Here is a 21,318-nt window from a genome sequence, read left to right as displayed (position 1 = left end):
TAGGTAGACAATTAATTGAGAGGGTGTAGATGAGGATTCAAGTACAGCCATGGTTAGGCGAAATGTCTCCAGAGAAGACACATTTCCTAAGAGCCAGTTAGCCTCATCTGTGTGTGATCAGTCCTGCTTAAGTCGGATTGGTTTCTCAATTGGATATTTAGGATCTCCCCAGTAAACTAGCCTGGATTCAAAATACGTTGCATGTAGAGATAGTAAAAGCTTTGCTGCTTCTTTTCCTCCATTGAATCTAAAGGGCCTTTTACATGGGCAGGTAATTGGGAATTACATTTGTCTGACCATTCATTCACCCAATCATATATGACCATGTTACGATCCCCGATCAACCGAAAAGCAAATGCCCGCTTGTCAGGTGATGACATCATCTATCATTGATACCACACCTCTCTATGTAAATAATGATATGCTGCCGACAACAGTAGAACTGTATGTGCCTGAACCGTCACTCTTAACGATTGCTCAGGCACATACAGTAGTGCTGAATGCTCCATGTAAATGTGGCTCAGCAACTACTAATGAACTTGCAAAAATATCGATTGGTCCTTTTTAGTCACTTTTATGTACATTTTGTTCTTAGGGCCCCAAAGGTGTAAAGGGAGATGCTGGTGAGCCTGGAAGACAAGGTCATAAGGTAATAATAACTAATTCAATGGCATTTCAGGTTATTTGGCTGTATAACATTTCTAATGTTTGGACTGACAAAACATTATAAATTGCATAATGAGAATATGCATTTATACAATTCCACACTGACATTCATTATAATCATAGATCAAGATATAGATTTTTTTAAAACAGACCTACAAATGTACCTCATATTATCACACCATACAATGAGAAATTGTGTCTCATAGTGCATGAACCCTGTACCTTAGTAAAGTAGGTTCTATTCATGTATTACCTTGGAATATAAAAACCTCAGCTGCATTGATGCATTATAAAGAGTAAGCTGGAAGATTTCTGAATTAGTACAAAGTACCTTTCTGGAGAGATTGTCTGCTTGGATGTGAATGTCAGATGGTTGCCTCACATACCATACATTCCTGTGCAGGCTATGCTCCAGTTCTTCAGCAATGCAGCTTAATCTCAGATTTGTTTAATGGACACATCTATATTACTGAGAATAGTACAGTAATAAAAAGGGACTTTTCATTTTGATTGCAATTTATGTATATTATTATTTCATTCCAGGGAGAAGAAGGAGAACAAGGAGGAATTGGTGAACTTGGTGCCCAAGGACCTCCAGTAATGCCCTTTTAATTTGAAAGACATTTATACAATATATATAGCATTTTGCAATCCAGACTGGATCTACAGTGCACATACACAATATTATGATGTGTAGATAAGTACCAAACCGGAGGGGGTATTGTATGGCTAGGTGAAAAGGGAGCTTCTTAATTCTGTGACTACAAGGTGTTACGTTCATGCAGGCCATATGAACAGCGACCTACAAGAATGCAACCTAAATAATTGCTAGAGGTAAACGGGAAGGATATATGCTCACGATCGAACACTGTACACACCAAACATAGAACCGAGCATACAACCAACAACAACACAGACAACCCACCTTGACACCCACCAGGCAGTAAAATACTTACGAAATATACTAATACACAAGCAGATGGGAATATAAAAAAGTACGAGGTATGAGTCAGTATCTTGGCCAAAGTACCTAAGCTCACAAGACCACGTCAAGGGTCTTTGTTGTTTTGTGAGACCCTACTCTAACAAGACAATTAAACCACATAAGCAGAGCAATCATCCCAATAAGGACGGCCTCACACAGGAACCTAGTGAACACCTGTTTTGCCCTAGATAGTAATAGGTAGGGACACCATATGAGGACATAATACACAACAGGCATCTGCACACCTATAGATACAGAGGAACTCAAACATAGGACGTAATACACACCAGGAGTCTGCACACCTACAGACACAGGGATCACCACATAGAAAATTAAATAATGCATACACGTATAGAACAAGATATTGTTTACACCAAGTATCTGCACACTAACAGACACTGAACAAGTCACAGTTCACACCAAATGTGTGCACACCAACTAACAGACGTTTAACAAGACATTGTTCACACCAGCAGTCTACACACCTACAGACACAGGGGAATCCTACCCAGAACCTCATGCATGCATACATACATACACCAAAACAGAGCATGGATTTAATAAACACCAGGACCTGGATATTTTGTCTGTACTTGAATTTTAGTGAAGATCTCAGATTCTTTGCTGTATATTTTGCCATTTTAATTGGCGTTCTAACTAAAATTGGTAAATGTTTGTTTATTCTTTTGATCTTCCATACTGGGGGTTGTAGAAGAAAAGAGAGATTGCTGCTTATCTTAGGTTCTCTCTGAAGGATAGCATTTCATGCCAGACAATTAGCTGCATATTGGTCAAATTATAATATTCTGAAAGAACCATGTCTACAATGTGACAATTCCATGATTCACAGGAGGGCTCTTTTAACACTTGCCTGAATGCCTCAATAAGCAATTTAATGATTCATCTTTTTTATATTAAAATGAAGAACTACATTTGCACATATATAAAATAGATCCATTATGGTGGGATATACAATATAAGAAAATCAGGAAAGCTTTACTTAATATAGATATTGATGTTTCTTTCAGGGACCATCTGGTTTAAGAGGAATTACTGGTATAATGGGACTAAAAGGTGGCAAGGTAAGTTTTAACATATAGAATGAAGTCATATTACTTCAAACATGCAAGACTGTCATTCCACTAAGGAGATGTTTCATTCTTATTACAATAAAATGGACATAGTTCAGCATATATTATGTGAAGACAGCGTACTACAGATAAAGGTCTATACTTCTAGTAGTCAAAATGCCCCCACCCTCAAAAGAAAAAACTGCTGTTTGGCTAATAGGAATACTACATTTATGTGGAGATTGCTTCCCCTTCCTTCACCCCAGGGGCGTAACTATAGAGGATGCAGGGGATACGGTTGCACCCGGGCCCAAGAGCCTTAGGGGGCCCATAAGGCCTCTCTTTTGCATATAGGGAGCCCAGTCCTATGAATAAAGCATTACAGTTGGGGGCCCTGTTACAGGTTTTGCATCGGGGCCCGGGAGCTTCAAAGTACGCCTCTGCTTCACCCCTTTGGGTGGTGACTGACAGGTTTCTCTGTCTGTACATATACATAGCAGTCTGGCAATCACCACTCTGTGGGGCAGTGAGGGGTGGAGTAGTTCATTCCTATTCTGTATTCTTTCAGTGCTTCTATTAGTCAAATAACACAATATATTTTGTGCCACTTTGGTTACTCAGACTACGGAGCTGTAGCTATAATATGCTGGCTTTATATCGGACGGTATATTAAAGGGGTTGTCCAGTTGAAAACTATTGTTGGTCTATCATGAATAGTAGATTAGCAGGGGTCCAACATCCAGGATCCCAGCTGAACAGCTGTTCACCAGGACAGTGTGTTCATATACTGAGATGATTTCTGCAAGAAGCAGACAGCTCCGTTCTCACTGCAGTGGCCTGATCTGGTATTACAGGCAAAGTTCCCATTAAAGTGAATAGGGACACAGCTTATCAATATTATGTTTTTTTTAATAAACTTTTAAATGTCTTTTTTATACAGAGGTGTGTTTTTGGCTTTGTTTTTTTTTTCTAAAAAGAAATATATGGGAACATGTCCAGATAATATCCCACTCAGACTTCTTCGACTATGTACATCTGATCTTGCACCAGTGTTTAGTGGAAATTGACAATCTGTCACTGAGTGAAAACGTACTTTTATTTACAGCACCTGTTCTGAGTACTACAAGCTTGTCCCTATAAAGTGAATGAAACAAACTTGTAGTACTCAGAATAGTCACTATAAATAATACGACGTTCTCAACAACAGTGCCGCAGCCCTTTATTCAGCTGATCTGCAGGGATCCCAAACAGTGAACCCTCACTGATCAGATATTGATGGCCTATCCTGAGAATGGACTATCAATTTTTAAAAGCTGGATAATCCCTTCAACTGCGTTAAAGGGGGTATTCCGGGACATTTTTAACTTTTGCTATTAATGACTGACAGGTCTTCAATAGATGATCGATGGGGACCCGCTGATTCCTGGTCCAACTGTTGCTAGGATGAAGCAAAAAGCACTGACCATAACACAGCCACCCAGATTGATATTGCAGCACAGCTCCTATTAAATTTAATAGAAGCTGTGCCTGCAATACCATGCCAGGTGCATTGCACTATAGTCATCACTTTCTGCTTCCTCTGCTGACCATAGTGACAGTGGCAATGGGAATCAGCTGATTGGCGGCTGCAATCAGCAATTTTTTTTTGGAGCCCATGTTTGTGGTATTGCAACTAACAAAATCGCAGTTTTTGTGCGATGCAACTTTAACATTAAAAAATAAGCCTTACCCCAAAAATAAGCCCTAGATCCACTCCAAAAAAATAAAGGGGAATAATTACCTAAAAGGGTCGGTCCGGGTCCTCCCACTGCTCTCCGGAACTCCGCCTGGTATCCTGCATCCTTGGTTGGCCACAGAAGATTACTTCCTGGTTGCGGGATTCATATATCTGATTGGTTCATCCAGCACTGCTCAACCAATCAATGCAGCGTTTGATGAACCAATGCAATTGCATTTATAAATTGGCTAATCAATGCCACGGCTCAGCCAATTAATAAATCCTGCCTCCACAACATGCTGGCTGTTAAATGATTCTTCGACTGCTGCTCAGCCAATCAATACAGCACTGGATAAACCAATCAAAACCATTGCTTCCAGGAGGCAGGATTTATGAATCCCGCAACCAGGAAGTGATCTTCTGTGGGCGAATGAAGACTGCAATATTGCTGTGGCCCATGCAGAGTGGCCTTAAAGCGGTTCTGTCAGCAAAATAAAAAAATTATACTCACCTGCATCCTGCCCTGCATCCCTTTACAGTCTAACCTGTGGAAAGAGAAAAGTTAAAAAAACAAAGCAAACTCACCTAATCCCGTTGTACTTGATCCCTCCGTAGTTTAGGTGCCACATGAGGATTCTAGCGGCTCCTGCTCACGCATGCGCGCTCAAGCCGACCTGGCCGTGTCTAACCTCTGCCGTCCGCGGAAAGTGGACAGCGAGTGAGCAAGCGTGCCGGGAAGGGGAACGCATGTGCACTCGCCGTCTACTCTCCAAGGAGGGCAGAGGTTAGATGCGGCCAGGCCAATCAGTGGGCAACGCGTCACTTGCTGTCTGCCAGTGGTCGGAGCAGGGGCGGAAACTGGCACTGTGCCAGCTTCTGCCCTGCGATCGGACGACTCCCAAAGTAGCAGGTTCCCGGTGATCGGCCCTGTAAGGCACAGGTATATGATTTTTTTTCTAAAAGAACCCCTTTAAATGTAGAGATTAGTATTGCACTGGCTAAACTATGCAGAAGCATTGTGCATGGTAGTGGGATAATGACCTCAGTTTTCTTCATATATAAATGGATTTTTATTGCAACTTCTGACTAAATAATGCATAAAATCATATTATATTTTGATGATGCTTATTTCCTTTTTCAGGGTGGCCGTGGAGGAGATGGAGAGTCTGGTCCTCGGGGAATAGCTGGAGCCCCTGTGAGTCCTACTGTCAGATGAATTATTTTATAGACTGTGTCTATGTTACATATTACACATATATTTGGACATGATATATTGCTATCAGTAAACTTTTCGGTGTCTTTTAGCAGTTCCTAGAAACAGATAGAGGATCATATCATCCCAAAAATTAATAAAGAACATGCAATTGGACATTCATGCATTTTAAAATAGCCAAAATCCTAAAATGATAACATATTGCAGATTAGTATCCATTCATGCTATTAGAAGACTATACATTTTTGCCACATGCATCATTATATGATGACAGGAAGAAACAAAACATAATAAAAGTCACTGGGTTTCAAGCCATTTCTTTCCATTCATACTGACTGTATATCTATAACTGATGCTCTATGTTGTATTTTCTCATAGTCTACACTGCCTAAATGAACTTTTTAACTGACTTGCATGTGTATACGTGCATTTATATACATACACACATTGGATGGCCACTTTCATGATTGGTGCTTCCCTGTATGATAATTACACACATAACCTCAAGTGAGCAGGTTATCAATACATGAATTTCAGTGTGAATTCCCATTAGAATGGGAAAGAAATCCCATAATCTGAGCAACTTCAAATGAGGCATGGTCATCGGGGCTAGACTAGTCTGAGCCAGTCTTTCAAAAACTGCCAACCTTGTGAGGTTTTCTAGTGTGATGATGTTAAGAGTATACTGAGAATGTTATCAAGGTAAAACATCTAATAAAAGGAGATCCTGTGGACATAGAGAACTCGAGTGGGCAAAAGAGTGCAAGAATTAAATACCTGAGCTGTGAAAAAAACATCGCCTGGTTAGATGAATCAAGATTCCTGTTGCCCCATGCTGATGGAAGGGTCAGAATACAGTACAAGCAGCATGAATGGATGAACTCCTTTTGGCACTTGTTCCAAGCATGCCCGTGCCTCCTTCTAATTCGCTGCAATTGCAAGAAGCTGCCTTGTCCTTATAGGCCAATATTCCTTCTTAATGATTCCAATACTTGAATATTGACATATTTTCTCTTTCCACTAGGGTGACCAAGGTCAGAGAGGTTCAATAGGAGAAGCTGGACCAAAAGGTGATAGAGTAGGTATATTATTGTTATAGTTATTCTTATATCAATGACTAAAAACTGCTACAATTCCTTTAAAAGCAATGACATTTGCAGATTAATCCAATAAACACTATATAGATTCTGTATTATAAGATTTGCCTTAGGTGGCTGCAGCGTCTATATAGTATATCATATGTAGTAATATCATCCTAAAATATATTAATACTTTTTCAACTCAAAAAATATTTAGCAAAGTATTACAATGAAAAATATGTTCTATTATTTCCTAATATTATCTTACAGGGAATTGCTGGACCCAGAGGTGTCAGTGGAATGCCAGGTTCAAAGGGCGAATCGGTATGTATTATCATGCTGTTCTACTTAGATGAAAATGCAATATATGATCAAAAGTATTTGGACACTTGTTCTAAACATAAACTATAGAATACATGACACCAAAGATATTGGCCAGGTACTGTCATAGGATGCCATGTTATCTTAACTATCTCCCCAACTGGAGGTGAGGCCACACATACTTATATAACAGGACTTTGTGTAGTGAAGCTTGCTGCACATAAAAATCATCTGGCCCTGGTTGCAGCACTCACAATCCAAGAAATCATCTTTAGGAAATTCATGACGTTTTCATGGCCAACAGCCTCACCAGCAATCAACTGAAGTGTTGTACAGGTAACTTCCATTGGACTCTTGAATCACTTTTCAATCACTTTTGAAAAGATTTGGGGGGCGCCGGGGGTGAGCGGGGGGTTGCAGAGGGGAGTGGGGGGGGGAGAGAGAGAGAGCTCCCCCCTGTTCCCCTCTGCTACCCCCCGCTCCACCACGCCGCCACCCGCCCCCCGAATCTTTTCACCGGAGTAGCCAGGTACGCGAAAATAGCGATGCTCGATTGCGAAATCGCCCCTAACGAGTATGTTCGCTCATCTCTATTCATTATGTAATGTGCACTCATTCTCAAAAAAAAAATCAAGCACCTAGAAGGAGTTGTCAGAATTCAATGCAACTTTAGATGTGTGATTGTAATGTTCATATAAGTAATTGACATCAGAACAAAAGTATAATTTATTGTGGAAAACTGAACACTTGAAAGGGAGACTCTAGTATCCGGTTGGGCGGCTCTAGATGCAAGATGTGATACTAGCAGGCATGAAGGTATACAGGTTCTGTATGGTATCCTGTGGCATATCAGTCCACATTTGTTATAACTGAACTTCTAGATTGTGCAATGGGTAGGCTGTCAAAGTTGGCATCCTAGATGGTCCTATACATACTTTATGGGCAATAAATCCAGTGACTGGGCAGGCCACAAAAGTGTGGCAATGTTGTAGAGGCACTCCTTTGACATTTTCAGGTATTGTTCCATCTTCCTTATTTGCATATATTTCCCAGAGGAACATGCAGGGTCTTATAAGTTTCCTCACTCACCTTTATGTGCTCTCTTTAAGGAGTGATGATACCCCTCCCGCCTCAAGTTTTGTAGCAAAACAACAACTCCTTCTAGGTGTTTGATTTTTTTTTTTTAAGTGTATATGAATCAGAAAAAGATTATAGCACTTGAAGGATCCCATTCAAGTCCTTATATTCAGTTGTAGATGTGACTCTTCAGTCAAAACATTGTTAAATAAAATCATGTGAGTCTGATTCTTCACTTTTTGTGGCTGTGAACTGGTTCTGAGGACTGGACTAATAGACTGTAACTCAGTAGTGTAATGTCCTTCACACTGTCAACAATATATCCGTTGACCATGGAAGAGTTAGAAATAGTCCATCAATAAACAGGCAGAATCTACAACACACAGTAGAAGTTCATGCAATGTCACCATTTTATTAGGCATTTGTGAATAAGTTCAGGGCTTCAAGCAAGATTTGTTAGTAGCATTGGTGTTAGTACAACTAGACGAACATTACAGATGTTTCAGCACGCATGCAACTTGTCAGATATGGCTAGAACTACAAAAAAACAAACATTTGTAAAAGGATATATTCACACAGCATATAAAGATACTACATAAACAAGACAAAATATTATCAATTACCATTCTGTACGTTATTTACTCTATAATCTGTATATCTACTGCATGCATCAAAATGTAAGAGTATAATTCTTGAATCAATTAAAGGGGTTGTCCCGAGGCAGCAAGTGGGTCTATAGACTTCTGTATGGCCATAATAATGCACTTTGTAATATACATTGTGCATTAATTATGAGCCATACAGAAGTTATAAAAAGTTTTTTACTTACCTGCTCCGTTGCTAGCGTCCTCGTCTCCATGGTGCCGACTAATTTTTGGCCTCCGATGGCCAAATTAGCCGCGCTTGCGCAGTCCGGGTCTTCAGCAGTCTTCTATGGAGCCGCTCGTGCCAGAGAGCGGCTCCGTGTAGCTCCGCCCCGTCACGTGCCGATTCCAGCCAATCAGGAGGCTGGAATCGGCAGTGGACCGCACAGAAGAGCTGCGGTCCACGGAGGAAGAGGTTCCCGGCGGCCATCTTCACAGGTAAGTATAGAAGTCACCGGAGCGCGGGGATTAAGGTAAGCGCTCCGGTAAGCTGTCTGTACGTCCCTGCATCGGGGTTGTCTCGCGCCGAACGGGGGGGGGGTTGAAAAAAAAAAAAACCCGTTTCGGCGCGGGACAACCCCTTTAAGCAACTACTTAGACAATAGTCGTCTCATGTACAGCTATCCTGAGTTACTCCTTGAAGTGGATATTGTGCTTGTTATTGTTTTTTCTTGTAGAATTTAGTGATGGTTTCTCTGGTGTTCGAGTGTCTATTATGAGAGTGTTTGGATATCACTTTCTCTCTATTTAAAGGGGTTGTCCCGCGCCGAAACGGGTTTTTTTTTTTTTCAACCCCCCCCCCGTTCGGCGCGAGACAACCCCGATGCAGGGACGTACAGACAGCTTACCGGAGCGCTTACCTTAATCCCCGCGCTCCGGTGACTTCTATACTTACCTGTGAAGATGGCCGCCGGGAACCTCTTCCTCCGTGGACCGCAGCTCTTCTGTGCGGTCCACTGCCGATTCCAGCCTCCTGATTGGCTGGAATCGGCACGTGACGGGGCGGAGCTACACGGAGCCGCTCTCTGGCACGAGCGGCTCCATAGAAGACTGCTGAAGACCCGGACTGCGCAAGCGCGGCTAATTTGGCCATCGGAGGCCAAAAATTAGTCGGCACCATGGAGACGAGGACGCTAGCAACGGAGCAGGTAAGTAAAAAACTTTTTATAACTTCTGTATGGCTCATAATTAATGCACAATGTATATTACAAAGTGCATTATTATGGCCATACAGAAGTCTATAGACCCACTTGCTGCCTCGGGACAACCCCTTTAAGTGTACAAATGACTATTCTTTGCGTGTTTTTATACAGAGTGATTATTTCACTTTCACTTTTCCAGTCGCTGAAGCGCACAAGTCCTTGAAAAGTTATTGGCTAGTTGCTAAAAGATACATTTTTGGCTGTTTACACGAAATGATAATTAATCAACCAACAACCATTTTTAGGTGAGCTGTAACCAAGTGACTAGCAATGAGCGAACAAATTCCTACTCGTCGGTGGCTATGTTGATACAGAACAACTGTCCCTTACATTTATTCTACTGAGCAATTATTTGGATAATAGTTGTCCCCCTAGTAGGACCTTACCTGAACAATGAGTCACTCTCCATATAGGACCATAGCAAGACAACATGTCTACAAATGACCACAGCAATAACACACTTGTTCATATGCAATCCCAGTCTGAGGATGGTGCCTGGACTGTACTCACCACTGGGGCTTTTTTTAACAATACAGAATATGATGAAGTTATATAAATGTAAGGAAATTTCCTGTGTACTAAGAACATGTTTTTTCTTTAGGGACTGCCAGGCGTTGATGCTCGTGATGGAATTCCAGGGATGCCAGCTAAAAAGGTAACGATGAACAGTGAACACTTAGTATAATATTAGTCATGGATTTCTTAGGTAGCAAAGTAAGACAGACACTAGGAAATGTGTTTGGATTAGCTTTGTGAACTAAGATTTAGGGCTCAGTCAGACGAGCATTTTTATGCTTCTATTAGAATGCTTTCCAATGAAAGTGTTCACATGTTCGTTTTTTACATCCGGATAAACTTCACACCTGCAAATTGTAGGACAGTGTTTTGTGATTCATATTTGTTGTGCGGTCATGCGATTCTAAAATTCGCACATATAGCGCATCCCCATTGAAAGCAATGTGAGAAGATCGTTATTCCCTGCTGTGGCTGTGACAGCTGCAGCAGTGGATTCCTTGGATGTGAAAGCCCTGCATGCTGTCACATTGAGGGGTTTCACCCTGTTGTTAATGGGGCTGGCAGCAGCAGCACCAGCCCCATTCAAAACATACGAAGAAGATCGTGATCCTCGGCCACAGCTGTGGGAGGGAATGCCTTCATTGCCTTGGGAAGTCCCCTCATCACTGAACACTGTGACTGTGCCTCTGTTTGGTCACAGCACTCAGCCAATCAGAGGCAGAGCTTTCAGGAGGCGGGATTTTTAAATCCCCGGCCAGAAGAAAATGCTTTAAAACAATGCAGGGGAGCCAGAGAAAAGACTTGCCAGGGCTGGACAGTGCCGGAGACGTAATGTATTTTTTTTTTTTACTTTTTCAAGCAGCTAGGGCTTATTTTCAGGAAAGAGCTTATATTTCAAGCGCTTCCCCAAAAATCCTGGTTGGGGGTTGCCTTCATCCCATTGCTTTCAATGGGGTAGCAGCAGCGCCGGCCCCATTGAAAGCAATGGGAGAACATTGTGCTCTTCTCACTTTGGTCACGTGAATTTTATACATGCGTTTTGCGAATGCGTTTTCCGCACCTAAATGCGTGCACAAAAACACCTGTCTGACTGAGCCCTTAACTAGAGGGCTGTCTGCGTTTACTACAAGCTCACTGATGGCTGAAGATTCCAATTTGGGATATGAATATGCAGCCACATCACTTGCAGGGGAAAGCTTGTCCAGAGTTTGGTGCTGCAGAAGCCTGGTTGTGATGTTCAAGCATGCAAGCATCAGTCCTGCTACACCTCTAGAGGCAGGTGCATACCTCTTGTAGCTTGTCATTCTTCGCTCTTAATAGGTGCCTGTTGACTGCGAATAGCCAACAGGGGGAGTGTAAACTAGATTTGGTTAGGCCACCTTTTCTCGGCCCCAACTCTGTGTAGAGCAAGCAGTGCTGAACCCAAGACACAATGAACACTTATAATATTACTGGATGTCTTATGTAGCAATGTAATACAGATACTAGAGGACGTATTGGAATAAATAAAGCCTGCATTTGTCCACATACTTATTAGAGGTAATGATTGTAAGATCCTTTTGAAGATCATTGTGCACAGTTTATCTAAGTACTTATTTGTTTTTGCACATTACGGTAAAAGAAAAATTATAGACATATAGTTTGATAATTTACATTGACACGAAGAGAATTCATCGGAGTGGCACTTATCCTCTCAGCACCTCACTGCAGCCAATGATAATAATGTTGTCATATATCAAGTACACGGCATTAATGTCATGAAACACATGACTTATTTAATATCCCATTCTATAATGCTTATGCCAAATGGAATGAGTGTTATAAAGTGTGGAACGTTTGATGCAGATTTCTAAAACTGACAAGGTTAATGACAGCTTAGAAGTGTCACTAGTCTATGACTAGAACTTGATTGATCCTTCCCATTATTATACCATTAGAACCTATTCTGGCATTACGTACTGATGATAATGACTTAAAAGAGGTATAAAACACTTTGAAACAATGATCTTACAGGCGAATAACCAATATGATACCTAATGCCATTAACATGATTAAATGTGCATGTTTTGCTTTGATTCATGTTAATGAGATCTTAATTCTTCATGTATGGTTACACATTTATAAATACAATGGTAAAAGCACAAAGTATACTATTCTGCAAACTGCCAGTTTTTAAGGTGCAAGAGTGAATACTGGGAACATGGTGTGCAAAAAAGGTATAAACTCAAAGACCAGTTCAGTCAATCTCAATGTGCTACAAGCATGATTAAAATGCCGAGTGGCAAATTCAATTACCTTTATACATACTTTATATGGTTGCTTTCAGATTTGGTATGACAAGCAATGGTTCACCACAGAAAATACAACCGAAAGAACCATATGCCTTGATGGTATTGTAATTTCCAGAACTGATGTAGACCATTGCTTTTTGCCTATACACCCAGTACCCTATGAGTATTTGTCATCACATTTAAAGTGGTTGTCAGGTTGTAAACTATTGATGGCCTATCCTCAAAATAAGTTCTCACTTGTAGATTGATGCAGGTCCATTGCCTGGGCTGCTTTGCACTGAACTGAACTGAATTCTGCAGTACTTGGTATTGCAAGCCAAATTCCCATTGAAATGAATGGAAACTTTGACTGCAATACCAAGCCTTGCCACTACAGCAAGAATGGAGCTGTCTATTTCCTGCAAAAATCAACTCTGTGCACAAGCAAATGGGGCTGGCAAACAGATGATCAGCAGGGGGTCCTGGGCAATGGACCCACCCCAATCTACCAATGGTGACTTATCCCGATGATAGGCCATCAATGGTTTACAACCAGACAACTACAATCTTGTCCATCTACACCAAAACCAATTCTGCATATCCAAAATACTTCACCAACAATCTCCTGTCAATATTGCAAAAAGATTGAGTTTCAAGGCTCCAAATATTCTCTAAGAAACGGCTTCAACACATTAAATTCAGAAGAGCAGATACATCAGAAAAGGGATTATCTTGGCTACATTGGGCCTCAAGACCCATTTACACAGGACGAGTGTCGGGCAAACAATGCCTGACACTCGTCCCTGTGTCTCCGTGCTCCCATTCTCCTGCACGGGAGCTAGCAGAACTGGTGCCTTGGTGCTCTCATATCGGTCTACATATCTGTCCAGTTCTATGTTCCTCTCTTGTGTTTGCAAGTTTACTGCTTGAAACTTATCAACTTTATTTGTTTATCTTACATTTACACATTATATTTATTTTAGGGTGACTCTGGAGAACCAGGAGCCCCAGGAGAAGCAGGTCTTCAAGGATTGCCAGTAAGTTTGTACCTGATAGATATCATATTTTGGGGGAATGCACTCGGGCAGAAATTCCGCAGCGAGTTTTAGCAGAATTTCCACCCGTGCACGCTGTCATAGGATTGCATTGGTTTATGCAATCCTATGCAGAAAGCCGCGATTTGACAGCGTGAAAACTCACGCGGTAAACATATTGCTGCATGTCCTATTTCTGTGGGAAATAGCCTATGGGAGCCTCGGCAAAAGATACGACAAGACCTATCTTTTTACGCGCCATATAAAATCAGTTTTTGGTCACTGATGCCCTGTTATACCCGGCACAATGCTTTTACCCTGCTAAAAATTGCTCTTCGGAATGAGTACATTGGAATCCAATGCTTTAGATGGATGCGATTTTTCAACGTGGCGAACCGCGTATATACGGTCTTGTGATGACCTAAGAGAAAATTTTTGGAGTGACATTGGATTGATTATTTGATACCCAAATGCTATTGACTTTATAACCTAAACTGGATAGTTTTATTACAGCAGTATTCACTATCGGCATGTATAGCTGTATAGACTGTTTCTATCTATATAAGAAACATGAAAATTGTAGGCATACTCTTATTACATTATAGTCTTTGTTCTTATTAATCAAATACAGTATAGAAGATCCTCCACAATGGCTTTAAGAGCCATGTACACTGGGATTTAAACATCCTGTAAATGAAAAAGCAGTTTACACTAATTGTGATCATTATAGTGATCTTCAATAAAACTGTAACACTTTAACAGGTTTTTGTGGCATAGCATAAATAATTTACACAGAAAAATAATTATCACCTGCTTCTTTCAACACATCACTTCTAAGCGTAATCACCTCATATGAGATAATTATCTATCTCGCCATGACAGGCGTCCAGTCCTGCAGCTGCTGTATAGGTTGAAGGAAATAAACTTGCTCTAATAAGTTTTCAATTCTGTATTCTTTATTTTTAAAACTATGGTCCTTAATGAATGAAAACATTGGGTAATTTAGTGTAATGAAATGGATTTAAGGGTACGTTCACATGTAGCTGATTTGGTACGGATTTTGTTGCAGATCTGCAGCATATTTCACTCCTTCAATTTGAATTCAGTTGACAAGGAGAAATCTGCTCCAGATCTGCATCAAAATCTGCTAAAAACAATTCACAATAAATCAGCTATATGTGAATGCACCCTCAGGGCTGATGCCCAAGGCCTGATTTCTGCTGCGTTTTACGCGTCAGAAACCTGCATCGTTGTCCTGCAGCTATTAGCTTCTATTGAACATAATAGCTCAATGTTCATGCTGCGGAATTCCGCAGTGTGAAAGAAAACGCGTCATGCTCTATTTGCCGCAGAAATACTTGCGTCTGGCTTCCATTGTAGTCAATAGAAGCTGTCCATCCCGCTATACTTCTGCTGTAGCACAGTGGAAGTATCACATGAATACGCGTCCCCACCCACCGCTGGCTGCGTCATCCCGCACTGCTGTGGGCATGAGGCCTAAGAAAGGAATTTTCTATAGAATGGCATGTACAGAGGATGTTAAATGTATGATCACAGTATCTAAAGCATACCTAGTTTTATATATTTACTAGGATTGGGGCTAATGTAAAAATTAAGATGGGTTCAACTCAATATACAATATACAAGGACATCATGGGCAGAAATAGAGCACCATTGAAAAAAGTTCAAAATGGATCTACTTCAAGGTACCAAAGGTCTCTATCCAGAGTCATGAAGGTCTGGTGATTGTTTAACTTACCCATCCATATTGGGGAATAAGAGTACACGAGTCTTCGGCTAGTTCATTTGCTTCCTGTTTACTATTGGTGCCTGGGTGGGCTGTAGGGGGAACCATAGACCACTTACTTAGTAGCCTGTTTTTTGGGGATATATGCCTGGCATCATAAAGTACCGAGTCCCTGAATATAAACCTGCATTCAGTAGGTGCCTGTAGTGAAAAACAATTACCTCATGGAAGTTGAAATCTTGCTCATGCCCTGGTGAATGATCACCTCATGTTTGAACTTTAAGTTGGAGCGCTGCAGTCTTTTCTACATCATGCTGTGATTTTTCCTCAGTGAGTGGTAAATCACTGTCGCTGTCTGTTCATGTGAGCGGACACGAGGATGCTCCTTGGGTTTGAATTGGTGCAGAATGCCGTGGATTGTCCGCACGGGAGATGGTCGCGAATTCCGCAATTTAAACACGGTTGTGTGTAGCCGGCCTTACACTGATACTGAGAAGAATATTTATTATTATTTATTTTAAAGGGCCATTAATTTCAGGGTGATGTATGCTAGTGGTTGAACGTTTTAGAACACCTCAATTTTTGCAGTCATTTTTTACATTAACACAGTTTAAGTCCAGCAAATAATGGGAAATGGTTCAAAAGCAAGTTAAAAGCAAGAATATTATGAAATTTTAGTCTGAAAATAGTCTGAATTTATGATTTTAACCAATGATGGTGGAGAATCTGATGTGTTAGGGTAGCGAGTTCTAGAGTATAGGTGATATACGGGCGAAATCTTGAATCTGTTTGAGAAGCAGTGTAGAGGAGAACAGAGAAGGAGGTCTTGTGAGGATTGGAGATTACGTGTTTGGAGGTATCGGGATCTTAGGGCAGAGATGTATGATACGGAAAGGTTGTGGACAACCTTGTATGTCATTGATCTCTTACACTGGATTATCTGGACAATGGGTAGCCAGCAGGGGCGTAGCTATAGAGGATGCAGGGAATGCGGTTGCACCCGGGCCCAGGAGCCTTAGAGGGCCCATAAGGCTGGTAGCCAGTGTAGGAATTGGGAGAGGGAAGAAGCAGGGGAGTAGTGAGAAGAGAGGTGGATTAATTGGGCAGCAGAGTTGAGGATGGAGTAAAGGGGTGCAAAAATGTTAGATGGGAGGCCATAGAGTAGGATGTTGCAGTAGTCTAGATGGGAGATGATAAGGGCATATACTAGCATTTTTGTTGACTCTTGGTTTAGGAAAAATCATATCCCAGAGATGGCTTTGAGTTGGAGGTAGCTAGGGCTTTATGTATAGTTTGCAGAACAGGGCAGAAACAAATGTTAGACCGAGACAGCAGACTTGTATGATTAAGGAAAGTATAGAGCACTGTTCAATAATAATACCACTGTACAATTCTACCTAACCTATGATGTGTAGCCTAATGGTTATGTGCAAATCACAAAATCAAATAAAAAATATTGATCACCTATTTTTTCTTGAATAGCTGAATGCATGAGAAAGATCCAAATCGCTAAGTTAGCTAAGATCCAAAGTAGCTTTGTAAGGCTCTATTCACACTAGCAACATAGTTTCTTTTATAATGCAGCTATGAAGAATCTGTCTACATACAAACACATTGACTTATGATTGCATACTTCAAGAATCCATTAAGCTTCCTGACCTTTTGACAGCTGTAGACTACGCTATTCTTGTTAGTTGAGACCCTGACTATTAAACGTCAGATTAGTTGATGACAATAGAAGAAAGTGAATCTAAATGTTCAAAAGCTCTTCTTGTAACGTAACTTTTGCTTGACTTGCAGTGCACATCTACTGTTAGCAGTTAAAACCAAAATTTACCAGTTGTACACTTCTACCAACATACATATTCAAGCTCCATTAAAACAAATTTTTCAATCCAGATTTTACATATTATGATTATCGGACAATAAAAGTCATAGCCAGTCATCTATCACTTTTTCATTCATCTCTGCACTCTGCCATCTTTACTTGTAGAACATTGTTAGAATCTGTTCTAAGATTATAATTAAAGCCACTCATCATGTCTCACTTCAACTGCTGCAAAATGTTCCTATTTGGCATCCTAATAAACCATATGTTCCCACTCGAGTCTATTCAAAACGTTGCTTCTATGCTCATTCATCTAAAGAACCACAAAATGCCTGTCATCCCACCATAGAAATGTGTTCAGCTCTTTCCAGTTATCTTCTAGGTTAGAATTAGCATCCACTCATTAGTTTCCAAACTTAAAGGAATACTGAATTGTAATGTGCGACCTCAGTGACCTTCACCAAAATCCTAAGGTTACATATGTAGTACATTTTTAGAGTTAACGATATACTGTTCATATTGTATTAGCCACGTCACGTTAACATCATTTTTAAATGCAACTGAGGAATTCTTCACAATTCCTTCAAGGGGGATTTCAGAACAATATATTCAAGTGAACAGTTCTTAGAAAGATCAAAATAATTACTAATAACCTTCCATACAATGTCACATAAATAACCGTATGATCTTGACATCATTTTGTTAATCACATGAGGAATTTGGTCAGAGACTTTTGGAAAATATGTTGGAGTAAAACATACCTCTGTGTTCCAGATATTGGAATCTTCCTAAGCTATGAGAAGGCAAAAATATGTGCTGTAATTTACACCAATTTCTGGCATAAACTATAGTAAGGGTGCGTTCACACGAGCGCATAAACGGCGCGTTTTTGCGCCCAATCGTATAAACGTGACCATCTGAGGCATTGGTTTTCAATGTATTCGTTCGCACGGGCGATTTTACGGCGCGTAAAAACGGCAACCCGAAAAAAACCCGGAACATACGCGACCGAAATACGCGCCAACGCACCCCTAAGGGTGCGTTCACACGAGCGTAGGCGTATTTACGTTCTCACGAGCGCAGCGTATAATCGCCGGAAAGAACGTTTTTCGCCGATCACGACCAGAGCTAGAAAGCGTATTTTCGTTTGTTCCTACTTTGCAAGCTATCTTTTTGGCCATCGAATATGCGTTGGCGCGTATTTCGGTCGCGTATGTTCCGTGTTTTTTTCGGGTTGCCGTTTTTACGCGCCGTAAAATCGCACGTGCGAACAAATACATTGGAAACCAATGCCTCAGATGGTCACGTTTATACGATTGGGCGCAAAAACGCGCCGTTTATGCGCTCGTGTGAACGCACCCTAAGTCTGTCAAGTCAAAGGTGGCTCCATCAACTTTGGCTCAACCCCACCCACTTTTTTCGCCACTTTTTAAAAGTGTTAATGGGATTGTTGGAATTGTAGCTCCTGCGTAAAATCGATTCATTAAGTAGCAACATAACAAATAGGCTTATACTTAACTCTCCTGCTGTGTCCTGTGCTTGTGCTCAGTCCTCCAGTTTGTTTACAGCCTACAGTCCTACAGCCAATAACAAAGATTGATTGCTGAGCTCTGTTATTGGCTGGGGTGGCATGTAAACGTGGTGCCCGAGGGGAGACCGTGGTATGCGACAAGGCAGGAGTGGGGTTAGGTAAGTATAAGCCTATTTGTTATGTTACTACTTGGGAAATGGATTTTACACATGAGTTAGAACTTGGAAAACCCCTTTAAGAGAAATAAAAAGTTGTAAATTTTAGCACACATATGACTTGTTCCAAAATTTGTGACTTTTCTACACTAGAAAACTAGTGTAAATCATTTAATAGATAGATGCATTGGTATAAATTCTTTGTTGCATGCTTCAGGCTGAAACATATAGACATGCATAATTAAATCATAGAATGATAGAATGGTAGAGTTGGAAGGGACCTCCAGGGTCATCGGGTCCAACCCCCTTCTCAGTGCAGGACTCACTAAATCATCCCACACAGATGTTTGTCCAGCCTCTGTTTGAAAACTTCCATTGAATGAGAACTCACCACTTCCCGTGGCAACCTGTTCCACTCATTTATCACCCTCAATGTCTAATATCTATCCTGTGTCTCCTTCTTTTCAGTTTCATCCCATTGCTTCTAGTCTTTCCTTGTGCAGATGAGAATACGGCTGATCTCTCTGCACTGTGGCAGCCCTTCAGATACTAGTAGACAGCTATTAAGTCTTTTTTAAAGAGTGGTGTCCAGAACTGGACACAGTAATTCCAGATGAGGTCTGACCAAAGAAGAGTAGAGGGGGTGATCTAGAGTCTAAAGAAAATAAAGCATTTTCAGACTAGTTGTCATTAAACACAACCTAAAGGGGTATTCCTTCAATGTGCCTCAATTTATTTCAAGGGGTAAAGACAGAGATAGCTGAGTATTATGCTTGGCTATTTTCATCAGCCTATTGAAATTAATGGAGTGGTGCTAGGCTATATGTCTCCACCATTGATAAGAATGGAGTCCCTGCTGCGCAAGTGCGACCAGCAGCGCATTTGCCACTGTTCTACCAAAATGTTGAGAAAGGATCCTCCACTGAGAAATAGAGAGGAAACAGGTCCCCTATTTATCCAGATCAGTGGGAATCCTAGCGGCCACATCCCCACAATCTACCAGTTTTCCCCCATCCAGTGGATGGCTGAAAACTTGTAATTTTAGCCACTGACTGGAATACCACTTAAAGCCTTTTGTTACTTTTGGGTTTACAACTAATATCATGGTAAATAGTACTTGAAAATGTATGCCTTAAAAGGCAATTTTCTTGTATGATTTCTGTGCGTTGTGAGATGCACTGGAATCGCGCGTGAAAATAACCCATTATTTTAAATAGGTTAATTTTAGAGATGAGCGAGCACCCAAATGCTCAGGTCCGCGTTTTTCGAGTCGAGCTTTTCGTAAAATTCAAGAGTTCTACTCGAGTAACGAACCCCATTGACTACAATGGGAGACTCGAGCATTTTTGTATGTGGGATGCCGAGCTTTTTTTTTGTTTTTCCCTAGGTCTCTCTCTCTTTCTCCCCCTACCAGACAAAAAATTTGCCAATGATGCGCGCTGCGTTGCTGCCGGGAGGGGCCAAAACAGGCACATCACAGCGAGGAGGAGCCAAAAGCTGGGGCGGGTCGAACACGATTTGATGCTCGTTCGAGTAACGAGCACCATCGAGTATGCTAACACTCAAACTAGCATCAAGCTCGGCAGAGTATGTTCGCTCAACTCTAGTTAATTTACATGGGCGATTTTTCTCTTGGACTGAGAGTTTGCAAAAAACAATTGTGGGTTTACAAGTTGTGAACTTCTTTGTCCAATATCACACTCACCCATATAAATGCACCCAAAGGCATACATGCCTTGTTTTTGTATATTTCTTTTGTGTAAAATATTATTTTTTTTATTCCTAAAAGTAGCGCAAGTATAAAATGCATAATATGATTTTGCATTTTCTGTGTTTTTAGGGTTTTCCAGGCGGTCCAGGAGCAAAAGGATTAGCAGGAGAGAAGGTACCAATGTCTCTTTAACTAGATTTGATGTTTATTTTAGACTTTCATTTGAATGATTTTGCACTGTAGATCTTGTATGTAACAACTATTATTTTTAGAAGATCAGTCTTGCAATCTGTATTGCACATATAACTTGTCTTTTGTTGATAATTTATTAGCTAGACATGTTTTGAATATTGTATTTTGTCGAGGCAAGGATGTTCAATTATTAGGATTCATGAATATTTCTGCAGACACTTCTAATGTAGCCAATAAAATAAATTATTCAGCGGTAAAAATATAATGCATTCATCTAGTTTGAATAATGTTATTCTTAACATGTGAGGCAGATTGGCTTTCAGCAGAAATGTATTTATAGAGTGAAGCAATGTAAGGTAA

The 21,318-nt window shown here is 40.8% G+C and overlaps 1 protein-coding gene across 1 annotated transcript in view; it reads left to right on the top strand.

Moving 5' to 3' along the window:
* The window catches only part of COL9A1 (collagen type IX alpha 1 chain), a 146,373-nt gene that overhangs the window by 66,655 nt on the left and 58,400 nt on the right, over positions 1-21,318 (top strand). The window contains exons 18-26 of the mRNA XM_066604332.1: positions 596-649; positions 1,210-1,263; positions 2,680-2,733; positions 5,580-5,633; positions 6,676-6,729; positions 7,001-7,054; positions 10,576-10,629; positions 13,744-13,797; positions 20,896-20,940. Coding sequence (XP_066460429.1) covers positions 596-649; positions 1,210-1,263; positions 2,680-2,733; positions 5,580-5,633; positions 6,676-6,729; positions 7,001-7,054; positions 10,576-10,629; positions 13,744-13,797; positions 20,896-20,940 — 477 coding nt within the window. The remainder of the gene's footprint in view (positions 1-595; positions 650-1,209; positions 1,264-2,679; positions 2,734-5,579; positions 5,634-6,675; positions 6,730-7,000; positions 7,055-10,575; positions 10,630-13,743; positions 13,798-20,895; positions 20,941-21,318) is intronic.

The sequence above is a fragment of the Eleutherodactylus coqui genome, chromosome 1 (genome assembly GCF_035609145.1).
Source record: "Eleutherodactylus coqui strain aEleCoq1 chromosome 1, aEleCoq1.hap1, whole genome shotgun sequence".
NCBI classification, from domain to species: domain Eukaryota; kingdom Metazoa; phylum Chordata; class Amphibia; order Anura; family Eleutherodactylidae; genus Eleutherodactylus; species Eleutherodactylus coqui.
Note: the sequence above shows the minus strand (reverse complement) of the source record. Positions and strands in the feature narration are given on the sequence as shown.